The sequence below is a fragment of the Rhipicephalus microplus genome, chromosome X (genome assembly GCF_043290135.1).
Source record: "Rhipicephalus microplus isolate Deutch F79 chromosome X, USDA_Rmic, whole genome shotgun sequence".
In the NCBI taxonomy this organism is placed as follows: domain Eukaryota; kingdom Metazoa; phylum Arthropoda; class Arachnida; order Ixodida; family Ixodidae; genus Rhipicephalus; species Rhipicephalus microplus.
Genome location: NC_134710.1, coordinates 338,727,006 through 338,741,527, shown reverse-complemented (window position 1 = coordinate 338,741,527; position 14,522 = coordinate 338,727,006). Strand labels below are relative to the sequence as shown.

General features: G+C 42.8%; 1 protein-coding gene across 1 annotated transcript in view; it reads left to right on the top strand.

Annotated features, from left to right (window-relative positions):
* Nucleotides 1-14,522, top strand: part of LOC119161213 (E3 ubiquitin-protein ligase RNF181) — a 42,071-nt gene that overhangs the window by 20,921 nt on the left and 6,628 nt on the right. The window contains exon 5 of the mRNA XM_037413580.2: nt 1,029-1,103. Coding sequence (XP_037269477.1) covers nt 1,029-1,103 — 75 coding nt within the window. The remainder of the gene's footprint in view (nt 1-1,028; nt 1,104-14,522) is intronic.

The window sequence follows — 14,522 nt, the reverse complement described above, 5'->3', positions numbered from 1 at the left end:
AAAAGAATCCCACCGGCGACCTACTCGTTCCCTTCATAATAAAAAAGTAAGTGAGTTCTCTAGTCACACCAACATTTTCCAGTATTCTTTTTTCCTGAGAACTGCAACCAATTGGAATTCCCTCTCTTCAGCTGTGGTGGAATGCCCGTCGCTATCATCCTATCTACAGGCCCTTGAGTCCACGGGACATAGCTCTGACATAGTTTTACATGAACCCTGACGCTTTCTTTTCTTCCATATGTTTACGTATTTATGTTTTCACTAGTTATTTAAATATCTTGCTGCTGTGCTTGTATGAACTCATTGTACTCTTCTTATTTTGCTGTTATTATCGCCGCAATGCTTCATATGTGTTTATTGTAACCCTTTTTTGTACTCATTATACCCACTCCTGCCTAAGGTCTGAAGATCAGACTGGCAGTACTGTAATAAATGAATAAATAAACAAATCTACTGTCCTTAGTTTGATCATCCTAGGTTTACGAATACACAAAAAAAATTGAGGTCAAGTTTCATTTTTAAATTCTGCAACAAAATCTTCGCAGGTGACGTCATCAATTTCACAAGTTGCTGTTCCCCATCATCGCTGCGTAGCCTACCTTGACGTGGTAAGTGTTGAGGCTATCGGCCGCAGTGACAAGAAGCGGCGTGTTTAGGCAACGCACTGTTGCTCGATCACATCGCAGAGGCCACGACTAATATCCTCAACACACGCCATGTCACGGTAGGTGAGACAGCGGTGAAGTTTTTTGTCACTCTGCCACGCACTGCCGATCCCGCAAACTTTTGCAACCAAGTGTACGAGAGCTTCATACCAAGACATTGATCAGTGCTAATGTATGATTTTTGTTTCCTGCGAAATATATTAACAATGCTGTACAGTGCCTTCAGTAACACTTGCTATTTTTATGAAGCAGTATTGTGAGCCTATTTCAGTGGTCCTCACCAGAACATTACCCCTACCTGTTGCACCTGGCAAAATCATCAGCATGGTTATTTAGCTTCTGTCATGCTCCATCACCATGCAGGTGAACACTTGTCCAGTGTGCCGGCATGAGCTACCCACTGACGACGCCAACTATGAGGAATTGAAAGCCCAGAAGGTAAGACATCTTCATTTCTTCAAGTCATTTTTATTGCACTGTTTGTGCTAACAGCTAAAACATTTTATTTGAAGATGCACAAAGTTTCGGAGGAACGTAATTGCTCTGCACAGCTGCTTCATAAATAAAATGAAACATTTGTACTCTGGAAACAAACAATGGCTTTTGTTTTTTTAGAAAAGCCAAATCCAGCCACTAAAACAGGGCTAAATTTCATGAAGACATTAAGTACACCTAAGTGTTTTCCACATTAAAACATTTGTATTCAAAATGGGGCAATTCCTGATAGTAAAGGGGAGTGATTGATATGTGGGGTTTAACGTCCTAAAACCACCATATAATTATGAAAGATGCCGTAGTGGAGGGCTCCGGAAATTTCGACCACCTGGGGTTCTTTAACGTGCACCCAAATCTGAGCACACGGGCCTACAACATTGCTGTGATAGTTAAGGGGACTCAAAATAGCAGTTTCTAATTTAAAATAAGCCGAATCCTGCATTTGTTTGAATCAGCCTGAGCCAAATCTGTTAGACCAGTGTTTACACTGGTTTAACAGATGGTTTGGATACAACCAAAGTGGCCGCATCAAATCTGCCATTTCTGACCTAGTTGATTCGTTATTATGCTATTGCTCCACAATTGCTTTTTCTTGGGGAGTTAGTACTCAACGAAGAACCTGACACTGCAAAGCAAACTAAAATGGAAAGAGCCCGACTTTCATACGTGTTCTGGGGTGTTAGTGTTCCTTTTGGAGTTTCGCGCTACAGTATTATATCCTTCTTTCCCTCCAAGAAAGTATATTTGAAATGGAAAACAACGGAAATGAAGTTACTAGGCACCTTTCAGCAGTCATAAGACCAGCTACAGAGCTAAAAAGAAGAGTAATTCTTTCTTAAGGTCTTTTAAATAAATGCTAAGAACAAGAAAATGCTGCCGACAGTCCGCCTATTTCCCGGATGGACCACTCCATTGTCAAGTTTAGTCGCTACCATCATGCTCGTGCAAAAAAAGGATGGAACCAACGAAACTGCTAGGTGGTGTTAATTTTGTCACAAAATATTGCTTGATCATTCATTCTCTGCCATTTAAACTACTTTTACATAGCCGCTTCAAGCCCAAATGGGCTATTCCGATCTTCAAGAGCCAAATCCAAATTTTACTCTCGTGTACTGACATATGGGGGTTATATATATTTTAGCCGCAATTTCGTCAACAGGGGCACACTATCAAAAGTTGTAGCAGCAGGCCTAGCCATATTGTCTGCACCAAACTGTGCCTTTCTCAGTTTGAACTAGGCTTGTTTAGGGAAAAAATTGAGCTAGGCTTGTTTAGGGAAAAAATTGCTACAAATTATGGTGCCTGTACCAGGTGCTTGTTTCAGCCTTGCACACATATTATGGCTTTACACTGCACTGTCACTGCTTAGTATTTATACAGGTAAGCATTATAATTAAAGTGCAAAAGCTAACTCCCCCCCCTCCAACTAAACTGCATTCGGTAGATAGATGCCTGTGCTCAAATTTGAACCTATCTTACCTTTGTTCTTAGCCCATGCATTCTAGTAATGACACCTGCCATTGCATTTCAGAAAGTGTTTTACCCTATGGCAATGCTGATAGGCTGTCAACCACTGTACTAAATGCACTTCACTGTACTTTTAATAACATTGTTTTATTAACTTACTAGTTGCTGTGGGGCTGTTTCATATTATTGACACTTTTATTTTTACACTTACAAAGAATGCAGAAGTCTCTCTCTTCAAACATTTGTTTTGAGAGTAGCCATTTTTAAAAGTGTGAGCAGTCAGCTACATAATCTTTCACTAGTAATACCACTTTTAAAAGGTAAAAAGTTGAGCTTGTTGGCATGAATTCATCGTAAAGAACAGTGAGACTCCGAGAGCACAAGAACAATCTAAAGTGCAAAACTGGAAGCAATCTGGCAATTCACTGCGCTGAGTGTGGTTGCACTCCAAATTTTGAACAGATGCACATCGTACATAGATATCACAATTTCCATGCTCAGGAGATTTATGAAGCGTTCAAGATTCCATTGGGTCGTAATGTGCAAGTGCACCATTCATCGTACTAACTGACAAGAAGATTAATTATCTTCGTGACTAAACTTGGAAGTTTTATGTACTAGTCATGATGCATGCGCATTGCCTTCCTTTCCTTCATTTGCCTTCTTATTTCTCTTTGCAAGGCACATATATTCTTCACATGAAATAAACGCTCATGTTGTTAACCAGCGCTCAGTCCTTATGTTGTTCTTATGTGTCTGTGAGGCTTGTGTACACTGGTGTTGAGCGAGCTTCGGCTCATAAGTGAATACGACTGCGTAAATAAAGCTTCCCTAAAACAAAACATTTATAAGCAGATCTCATCCATGGCTATTATATTTGAAAATAAAAGTTCATTCACCTTGATGGCACAACCAAGCGGCGAAAGAAACAGACGACATAAAGTGGCAGAGGGAATGCTCACTTTGTCATCTGCCTGCCAAGTTTAGTGGCCGTTGGTTAGTTCTTACGCTTCGTAAAATTGCACATCGACGCAGAAGGTTCCGGTGTTAAATAAAATACATTTCTGTGCAATAAAAAAAAACTTGTTACGTGCTCTATTAGTAAGAAATCAACCATTTTAACATGAAGCCAGACGCGTCTTCGAGGTATACAAGTCCTAAGTGAAGTTCTGTCCCGGCATTCCCATGCATCCAGCAGCTCACTAGTGCCAGATTTCCCTCTAGGTAATTTTGTGAGAAACTATGTTCACAAATGTCCATGCCCTTTTAATATTTCCATTTTTCCACGGTGCGAATAGACCAGGGCTAAAAAGTTAAAAATGTAAAAACTTTGGCATCATTTTCTATGTGCAGTGTTTTCGCAGTTTCTTGAAATATTTACCAGCATGACCATACCACCAAGTCTCTTAGGTGCCAGTGAAGCTGGAAAGTATGCAAATGTAAACATCTACAGCAAATATGTTTGGCTTTGTGAAAGAATTCCAACTCTGCAACAACTTATCACGACAGTTGGGCAAAGGCTACGAAGGCGGGGCAGGGCTTCCACACAATCTTGTTGCTCCGCAAGTAGTATAGCAGCTTGCAGCTGACTTTAGTTTGGCTAGCTCGCATCGTTAACGTGCTTAGAAAATTACGTGAAAAAATGTGAATGGGAGAATCATTCAAATTGGTCAGTGTAAATATTAATGTCGCATGTAGTGTTATATTTTTCTTGTGGAACTAAACAGCGAATTTGCAACCGCACACTGACCCACTACGTCATGGACACCATGTTTACTTTGGAAACAAGTTAAAAAGGTGGTGCTGTCTAGGAAATGGAAAGAAAAGCAAGGCATTCTTGTCAAGTGAATAACGATATTTTACCTGCGACTTTACGCAGCTGTTTAAAGTTTCATAATAAATGTAAAGCAGCATTGATTTCACCAAGGCTAATAAGAAAATTATCAGGGTAACATACACTTCAGTTCTATAGCTTTCACAGTGCTGTCAAGAGAAGTTGTCGCAGAGTATAAATACTGAAATGGCGGCACCACGTACTGCCAATCCCTTGAGGAAGGAACTGAGCAGGTCTTAATATGTAGACAATCTATACCTGGTGATAACTTTCTGTGGTAGCACAACAAAGGCCCCAGTAATAAAAGACTACCTTTTCTAGGCTACAATGCATATAAGAAATTCCTGCTTCTAAATGATAAAGGTGTTGCACAGTTGCACAGCTAAGCTTGTAAGCAAGCATGACCATGTGTTCCTTGGGTTATCTGTATTCAATGGTAATGTAAACAGTGGTGCTTTGCAAAATATATTGTTGCCTTCATACAATCACTGGAAAAGTTGTGTGCAAGAGATACAATCAGTGAAAGAGCGTCGCATTGCAATAGTTACTTTCAAAGTGACCTGCCAATCTTCAGGCAAGACCAGCTTCTTGAAAACAAAGCTGCAATTGGAAACTGTACACAAAAGGAATGACCCATTTCATAAATTGCATCGCATACGTGGTCGGTATTTCAGTTGCTTACCATTGCCAGTACAATCACGCTGAAGGTCACGTGCTGCAAGATCATGCCAGTCAACGTCTACAGTGAGAGCTGTTCTTGGAGCTTTGCGATGAGAGCGAAACTTTGGCTGAGCCCCAGATGCCTTCATGTTTTTTTTACGTGGTTGACAGCAACCTTTTTGCTGTGCGAAAACAGAATTCTTGACTATTTTCACCCAGCTGAAATTACAAATGCAAAACCTCTGCTCCCAACCGCTTGTAGCCAAGAATGCTGCAGCTCGTCGATACCGTTTCAATGTGACAACATAAAGCAAGCATTTCCAGGAGGTTATTACGTCTCCGAAAGTAGTAAAACGGCAATGTCGACTCCATATGCACCGAAATTGAAGACATGGTTTGGTGCCTTTGAGTGGCATTTCCATTTGCGAAATTCCTGCGTCGTCATGCCTTTTTCATTCGAGAATGAAAACATTCCACTTCAATAAAGCTACTTCGTGGGTTCCTTCGTAGAATATTCTATTTCTTTTCAACGAAAGGTAAACAACTACATACATGGTTCCCTGCATGGAGACTCTGAACTGCTGGCAGATTAGCATTAGGAAAGGGTCATCCAGGCCAACTGCCCCAACCATGGCACTCGACAAAAAATATTTTGGGCACATGAGTGCCACTTGGACTATACAAAATGATGGACAATCAGGTACAAAAAAAAATTGGCTCTAGATCTCCCATTTTATACTTGCTTTCAATACTTGCTTTTTCGAGTCTTTCAAGGGTTGCGCTTTTAATATACAACAGTACCTTACTGCAGCTTTGACTTTTTCACTCCTTCACGCATAGGTATAATGTTTTCAGAAATTTTGACTACTATTGATCCAGTAATCAATTATTTATGTAAACAGTTTCATAAAACGTACTATCTCAAAATTATTGCTGCTTTGGCCTATGTAGAGATGTCTCAGTGGTGGTCCATCCAGTATATAATTTGGAGCAATTTTTAGAGCCAGTGAAAGTGTTGTGTTGATACAGTTTTAGAGCAGCAAAAATGGGATTTAGTATCACTTGGAGCTGCACATGGCAAAATTTTCAGTTTGTGCTTGTGACACTGCAGTCCAGTTTCCTACTCAAAAGTAGTTCTTGATGCAGATCGTGCGGAAGTGTGTCACAGTTCTGTGCGCTGATGTGCTCAAGAACTGCACACGCTAGGTGGCGATAGTTGCGCCAGGTTTTTAGAGCTATCTCAAATCAAAACTCAGAACTGGTCGATAATGAAGGGCATGTAATTAATTATCTGTCGCATGCTGCAGCAAACGATGTGTCGCATCATGACTAACAGGCCCCCAGCAACACATAGCAGCACAAAAATGCGAGGCCAAAGTTTTTGTGTCAGTACCCCTAAAGGTCTGTCCAAAAAAAAATTCTACCATAAACACAGCAATCTAAGAATCCAAAAAAGGAGACAATTAGAACATACTGTTAAAACTGCCTGCATAGATAGTGCACTTAATATAGCCACAGTTGACTATGCATGACGCTCCATTGTACTCAATAATTATTAGTGTGTGCACACCGAGTAGCATTCTCATTCATTTTCAACTTTAGGTCAAGCACTCACCGTTTTCGAAATACACGAATTCAGGTAAAAGTCGCTTAAAAAATAAAATACTGGTACGAAGGGGGTGATACCAGTCTATCGGGGTGGCATAGAACTAATGAGGTAGGGGGTAGGGAGGCGAGGCTCTTGAAGACAGCCTTGAGGACAAGTCTCCTTGACAAAACATTGGCATTGGTGACACCCCATATACATGCATTTTTTTACTTTAATATATATGCCATTCATGTTAAATTGGTAGTAATGAGATCCCGAGCTACTCGCTCAGTTGGGGAATATGTTTGGCGACCTGCTAACATGCTACATGACAAGGTCGGTTAGAAGCTAGGAGTGCCATCGAAGAGGGAGAAAAGGTGGCCCCTCCCCCCCCTCTAGATCCGCCACTGACAGGGGTCCCGACAGGCCATTTTAGGGTTCAACAACTGCCGAGAATTAATGCAACTATATCCGGTTTATTTCCAGAGTCTACAGTTTCGCAATGCAGCTTAGACTGAACGAACCCACCACATGCCACAGTTAACAGCCGTAAATTCCTGCGGCGGCGCCGCTTGATGCTTGTCAATTTGAGATTTACAAACAAATGGTGGCTTTGCTAAGCACGCTCGCAAGCGTTGTTTTCAAAAAGCATGGGAAAGAATCGGTTCAATAGATTTGCAAGCCGGGAAGACTGATCTTTTTGTCGATTGACAATAACCCCATCTCATTGCTCTGCATAGCTCGGCATACTCACTCACACTCATTCATACTCATTTGAACGTGGTGAGTGTGAGTATGAGTAGGAGTGAGTAGAACGTGAGTGAGTACTCATCAGTGTGAGTAGTCATGAGTATGAACGTGAGTGAGGGCCTATGGGTGCTAGCTGGCGTGAGTATGAACGTGAGTGAGTACTCACAAGTGTGAGTAGTTGTGAGTATGAAATGACTGAGTACTCATCAGTGTGAGTAGTCGTGAGTGTGAACGTGAGTGAGGGCCTAGAGTGTGAGTTGGCGTAAGTTTGAACGTGAGTGAGTACTCATGAGTGAGTAGGAGTGAGTATGAATGTGAGCCATGAACAATAAGTGTGAGTAGGCGTGAGTATGAACATGAGTGAGTATGATCATGAGTGAGGGCCTATGAGTGCTAGCTGGCGTGAATATGAATGTGAGTGAGTACTCACAAGTGTGAGTAGTCGTGAGTATGAAATGAGTGAGTACTCATCAGTGTGAGTATGAACGTGAGTGAGTACTCTGAGTGTGACAAGGAGGGAGTATGAACATGAGTGAGTACTCATAAGTGTGAGTAGGAGTGAGTATGAATGTGAATGAGTACTTTCAGTGTGAGTAGAAGTGAGTTTGAACGTGAGTGAGTACTCATGAGTGTGAGTAGGAGTGAGTATGAACGTGAGTGAGTACTCTGAGTATGACAAGGAGGGAGTATGAACATGAGTGAGTACTCATGAGTGTGAGTAGGAGTGAGTACTCTGAGTGTGACAAGGAGAGAGTATAAACGTGATTGAGTACTCATGAGTGTGAGTAGGAGTGAGTACTCTGAGTGTGACAAGGAGAGAGTATAAACGTGATTGAGTACTCATGAGTGTGAGTAGGAGTGAGTATGAACGTGAGTACTTTGAGTGTGAGTATGAACGTGAGTGAGTAGGAGTGAGTGTGAGTAGGCGTGAGTATGAACATGAGTGAGGGCCTACGAGTGGGAGTAGACGTGAGTGAGGGTGAAGGCTGAAAAAATTGTGCTGAGTGAGTATGAGTGAGTAGTCAGTACACCCCTCCTCTCTCGTTCGTTGTGCTTTCGGCGCTCCTAACTCCAGTAAAAGCATCCAAACACCACGAAGGCCTTTAAAAAAACTACTATACAAGGTGTCACGCCGTATTGTAGCCTGTAAGCCTACGCTTTATTTACGATACACCTGCCGATCGGGAGGTACTTTAGTGAAATAATACAAGAGCGCTCGTATAGTCATCTTCTCGCTTATCTAGTTCTTTTGCCCTCAGACCTATTCCAGGACGCACTTTAAGCAGAACGAGCAGGAGAGGAGGAGCGCTACCATAGACACGTGCCGTATTTACTTATCGTATTAGCGTAAACGCTAACGTGCAGTGGCGTAGCAAAGGTGTTGCAAACTGCCCCCCCCCCCCCTGTAAAAATGTTCGCCTGCATGCCTGGTAACGTGATTTAACTCTTTATTGTGAGCATATTTATTGTAGATGGAGGCTCCATGACACGGACAACGTGCGCCTAGAAATCATCTATATGTGTGCCTGTTAATCCAATGGCAGCCTGCGCATGCATGGCTGTTGAGCTAAAGCTGTCTATCGATGAGTTGAAACCGCTTCACGCATCTTTTTACAGTTCTGTCGTAATATGAGTGATACAATCATTCATCAAGGGCGTTTGCTGATTGCAGATTTCGTCTGCACTGCTGAAGGTACAATATGTCGCTTTGAAGTGCGGTTATTGTCAGCCTTAATAACATTTGCTGCGATATATTCAAGGCGCAGCGTGCGTTCTGTCACTCGAACGTTGAAAAAATTCCATAAGCGCGCACAACACCCCGACATTCTAAGTAAATTTAATAAATTTTTTTTTATAAAAACTAATTTGAGGCGCAGATATAGTACGGCGCTTAAGGGACGGCGCGTCACTTGTCAGTTCTTTCATTGGCGCACAATGTGTGCCTATTACAAGACGGGGTTCCGGCCTTGTTCGTTAAAATGTATGTTCTGAGAGAAAGTATTGAGCGGGATTGCGAGGATAGCATAGCTATTTTCGAAAAAAAAAAAAAACATGCACGATCGAATTTTAGTTGGTTTCGATTGCTCGTTCATTAAAGAAGATGCTCACCGAGCTTGGTTGTTGTCTGTGCAGCATAACTAATTCTTTCACGAGACGGTGGCGTGCATTTGTTGCTGAAAGCGTACCTGAAACTTATGTTGAAGAAGCTGCTCCTATATACGCAAGAAAACAGGCCTAACGCGAAGTGTATGCCCGTGTTCGTTTTCGCGCATTTTAGCAGCGGAACACTTTCTGTGGATACTGAACTATAGATGACGAACAAAAATAATTTATGAAGGCATATTTCTAGCCTCAGAGGCTGCGGAATCGCTGGGAAATTGGAACCGAAGCTCGAATTGGCAGAAACTATTCTCGTAAGAAATCTATATACACCATGTAATTATTGACCTGCTTTCGAACCAATTCTGAAGAGTGTACGTACCCTTATCTGAAAGGCCGTGTTACCACTGCTTACAGAGTCAGAATACTTGCCAGTAACTCTGCTGAGTGCGTCAAATGACACACACTAAGTAGCAAGTGGTTCTACAACTATTTCAAGCTATTCAACTGACTCATGCACTAGCTTTGCGCGAATACTGTTAAAAATATTGAAATATTCATTGTGAGAAAGTCCGATAACAATTTCCGTGCTGCCTATAGTTACTGCAAAAAGAGCGACATAGAGAGAAAGAACTCAATTTCGATATTATTTTAACAAAACACATCCAAATAACTCACCGAGCTATTCGACAGAGCGAAATGTGAAGTGCGAAAAGATTTTGTGCGATTTTAAATTAAGTAGTCAAGGTATGTCTCGCTTATATACACGTGTGTCAGCATAGCCAACTATAAAGTGCGACTACGATGTGCGTGTCAAATGCTGCGAAATACATGGCAGAAATCTGCATGAAGTTTCCATATTTATTTATGGTAATTATGGATAAATGATAACGTGGTGATCGTTGGAGGCGTTAGACTTGTGACTTTATCTGTTATCTTTCCTACTCACTGAAAGCAGCCATGAAGAATGAAGTGTGTAGAACAGGGCATAATTTGGCAAGGAAACGAAACTGTAGCAATAGTTTTAAAAATATTTCACTATAAGAACTTTACTTAGACACAATAAAAAGACAAAACAACAAACAGACATTGCCAGCAACTATGTATTGTCATGAAGCATGACTTGTATACCGGGTGACACACAACCTGAAAATTGTAGTTTTGGAACATGCCAACCGGTAACAAATTTGCAGGACACATTGATGTGGGCTTGTTTTGAATAACAAACGAGGCTTGTTGAGGCTCCTTACCAACCGTTTTTCTTCCATCGCCGTGTTTTCCAACCAAGGAAAGTGTAGTGCCTTGTTGACAGGGCGAACGGCCCTTTGTGGCTTTCCCCGCGCGAGTTACCAGACGGCAGACCATAGTGTACACTACGCGGACTAACTCCAACCTTAAAACAGCTTTCCTGTTAAAAGAGAATTTATCTGTTTTAGCAATATATGCCTTTCCTTCCGCCATTCTGCCACCCCCTCCCCCCCGTCACGCTTTAGAGCCCTTGGGATATCATCACTTTATGTACGCAATAGAATTACTGTGCATACCATGCACAGATCCACGTTCACTCACTCTATTCCATTACTAAGCAGAAAGTCACCACAGATGCAGACAAACCCCCAAAACATCGACCACAAACGAAGATAAAAATGTGCATGGCAGCGGCCCCGGCACCACGCACTGCCGTTATTACATAATCATAGTTCTTTACTTTTCCTGCTAGGCATGTTCATTTTATTCAATTTCCCACATACTTACTATGCCTTACTAAGTCTTCACCTGGAGCTATAACACCTATAATAATAAAATCATTATATTTATTTAGTATGTCGATGTGTTCTCCACACGGTCTATATTTTTTCCACGTTTGCGCGAGTGGACGCACGCTGCACCATGATTGTTTATGCAAAATTTATTAAAGGTTAGATGAAACCGCATCATGCCTTCAACAGTGCAGACACAATGTGCAATAAGCGCCCAATCACCCTCGATAATTTATTCTATCATTCACATAACGTGGGCTAGTACAAAAACACATAATGCAACTCGTTAATTACCGTTTCATTCAGCTGTCCGTGATAACCCTGCGTACGCACACTGCCAATGAACGTTAACCGCGTCCGCAGATCCATAAATAAGGCCCCCTGCAATCGTCAGTGCCGGCACGGAGCCAACGAAGTCTCCGCATGAGCGCGACCCACAGAGGAAGGAAAACATCTCCGAAGATGCGCACAATTTCTCGAATGCAAAACTGCCAAACGCAACGCATTCCAACTGAAGGCGAGGCACCATCTCGACGGTCGCGCCGGGCCACAGAACACCTACCAGTGGCCGGGCGCCCGCCCGTCCCGCTAGTGCAGTCAGAAGGGGCTAGGGGCAGTGGAACGAACGAAGCAGCCGAGCCGGATGGCATGGCAACGTCTTGGGTTCTGGCGGGTAATCATAGCGGCGGCGGTGTAGTATACTGAAGCTGTCGAGAGCGTCTCTATTTCGCGTGCGTGCGTCGTAGCCTACGAAAGTGCGTTTTGAGTGCTTGTAACACATTACTGAGATTCTAAACGATGTCTCAGCATCTCCTACGCGTCATGGCACACAAATGAATGTGCAGGTGCGTCGTAATTGCGCTGAGTCATTGCCTGTTTGTAGAACCTACCGACCCTTAGAGAGAGTGACAATTGTTCAGCTCGATTGTTTTTTGAGTAACCCGAGTACACGTAACGCTACCTCAACGTTAATATTCATCATTGGCCTGACAACGTCCACTGCAGGACAAAGGCCTCTTCCATGATCCGGTCCTAAGGTCCAAGGTCCTATGCTTGCTGCTGCCATTATGTACCCGCGAACTTCTTAATTTCATCTGCCCACCTAACTTACTGTCTCCCCCTAACCCGTTTGCTTTCTTTGGAAATCTGGTCAGTTATGCTTAATGACCAGCTGTTATCCTGTCTACATGCTACATGCCCGGCCCATGTCCACTTCTTCTTCTTGATTTCAACTACGATATCCTTAACCCCGGTTTGTTCCCTGATCCACTCTGCTCTCTTCTTGATTCTTAAGGTTACAACTACTATTTTCCTTTCCATCGCTCTCTGCGTCGTCCTCAATTTAAGCTGAACCCTCTTTGTAAGCCTCCAGGTTTCTGCTCAGTAGGTAAGTACCGGCAAGATGCAGCTGTTATATACATTCGTCTTGAGGGGATAGTGACAATCTACCAGCCATGAGCTGAGAATGCTTGCCGAATCTTCTCCACCCCACTCTTATTCTTCTAGTTACTTCAGTCCCGTGACTCGGCTCCGCAGGTACTACCTGTCCTAAGTAGACGTATATACCTTTTCCAACTTCAGGTGCACTGCCACCTAGCTTGTGTTCATTACTTTCGTTTTCTGCCGGTCATTTGTAGATTCCAAGAAAAGGAAAGCGGGAAAAGGGGAGACAAAGTTTGGTGGGCAGGTGAGATTAGGAAGTTTGCGGGTATGAAGTGGCAACAGCAAGCAAAGGACCCAGTTGACTGGCAGAACAGGGGAGAGGCCTTTGTCCTGCTGTGATGATGATGAGTATGTGAATGTAAAAGTAAGTGAGTGAGTGCGCCTGAGTATGGGTAGGCAAAAGTATGAAGGTGAATTCTTATGTGAGTGCGGAGGTGAGTGAGGGCCTATGATCTTGAGCAGGCGTGAGTATGAAGGTGAGTGAGTAACTATGAGTGTTAATTGAGGTGCACGAAAAATTGAAGTACAAAAAGGAGACACCTGTACACGGCGGGCTGTCTCGAGGTGTCTTCCTTTTGTACTTCAATTTTTCGTGCACCTCAGTTAAAATGAATTACCAGCTCGCCCAGCAGTCCATGTTTCTCTAAGAGTGTGAGTAGTCGTGAGTATGAACGTGAGCCATGAACAATGAGTGTGAGTAGGCGTGAGTATGAACGTGAGTGACTGTAAGTAGGCGTGAGTATGAACATGAGTGAGTACTCATCAGTGTGAGTAGTCGTGAGTATGAACATAAGTGAGGGCCTATGAGTGCTAGCTGGTGTGAGTATTAACGTGAGTGAGTACTCACAAGTGTGAGTAGTCGTGAGTATGAAATGAGTGAGTGCTCATCAGTGTGAGTAGTCAGGAGTGAGGGCCTAGAGTGTGAGTTGGCATAAGTTTGAACGTGAGTGAGTACTCATGAGTGTGAGTAGGGGTGAGTATGAACGTGAGTGAGTTCTCTGAGTATGAGTATAAGTGGGTATGAACGTGAGTGAGTACTAATGAGTATGAGTAAGAGTGAGTATGAACGAGAATGAGTACTTTCAGTGTGAGTAGAAGTGAGTTTGAACGTGAGTACTCATGAGTGTGAGAAGGAGTGAGTATGAACGTGAGTGAGTATGAACGTGAGTGAGTAGGAGTGAGTGTGAGTAGGCATGAGTATGAACGTGAATGAGGGCCTATGAGTGGGAGTAGATGCGAGTATGAACATGAGTGAGGGTGAAGGCTGAAAAAATTGTGGTGAGTGAGTATGAGTGAGTAGTCTCTCAAAGTGCCGACCTATGTTGCTCTGGCGGCTTTTAGGATGCACTGAAGCACTTGGTCTTAAAGGGGCACCAAAGTCAAATAATTTTTGTGCGAGTGAAAGCTCAGTGTATGGCGTCTAGTCTAAAATGACAATATTATCAACAGCAGTGCCCTGCTTGCCGAGAAATTAAGGTAAATGCATAAGCACGCAGTAGGACATTTGCAAGTCAATCCTGATGACATCAGAGTTACAGCCTACAATTAATCACTAGTAATCGAACTAGCTGCACCAAATAATGGACCTTCCGTGCTTCAAGAGATGTAATGAAATGCTGCCTGTTCGATTCATGGAAAAAAGAACCGCCGAGCGTTACTAGGGGCTTTTAGCTTGTATGTATACTTATTTACGTTACCTTGTTACCGGATAGAATCTGCACATGCGCGGGTCTTTACGGAACGTAAACCTTTATGTTTCC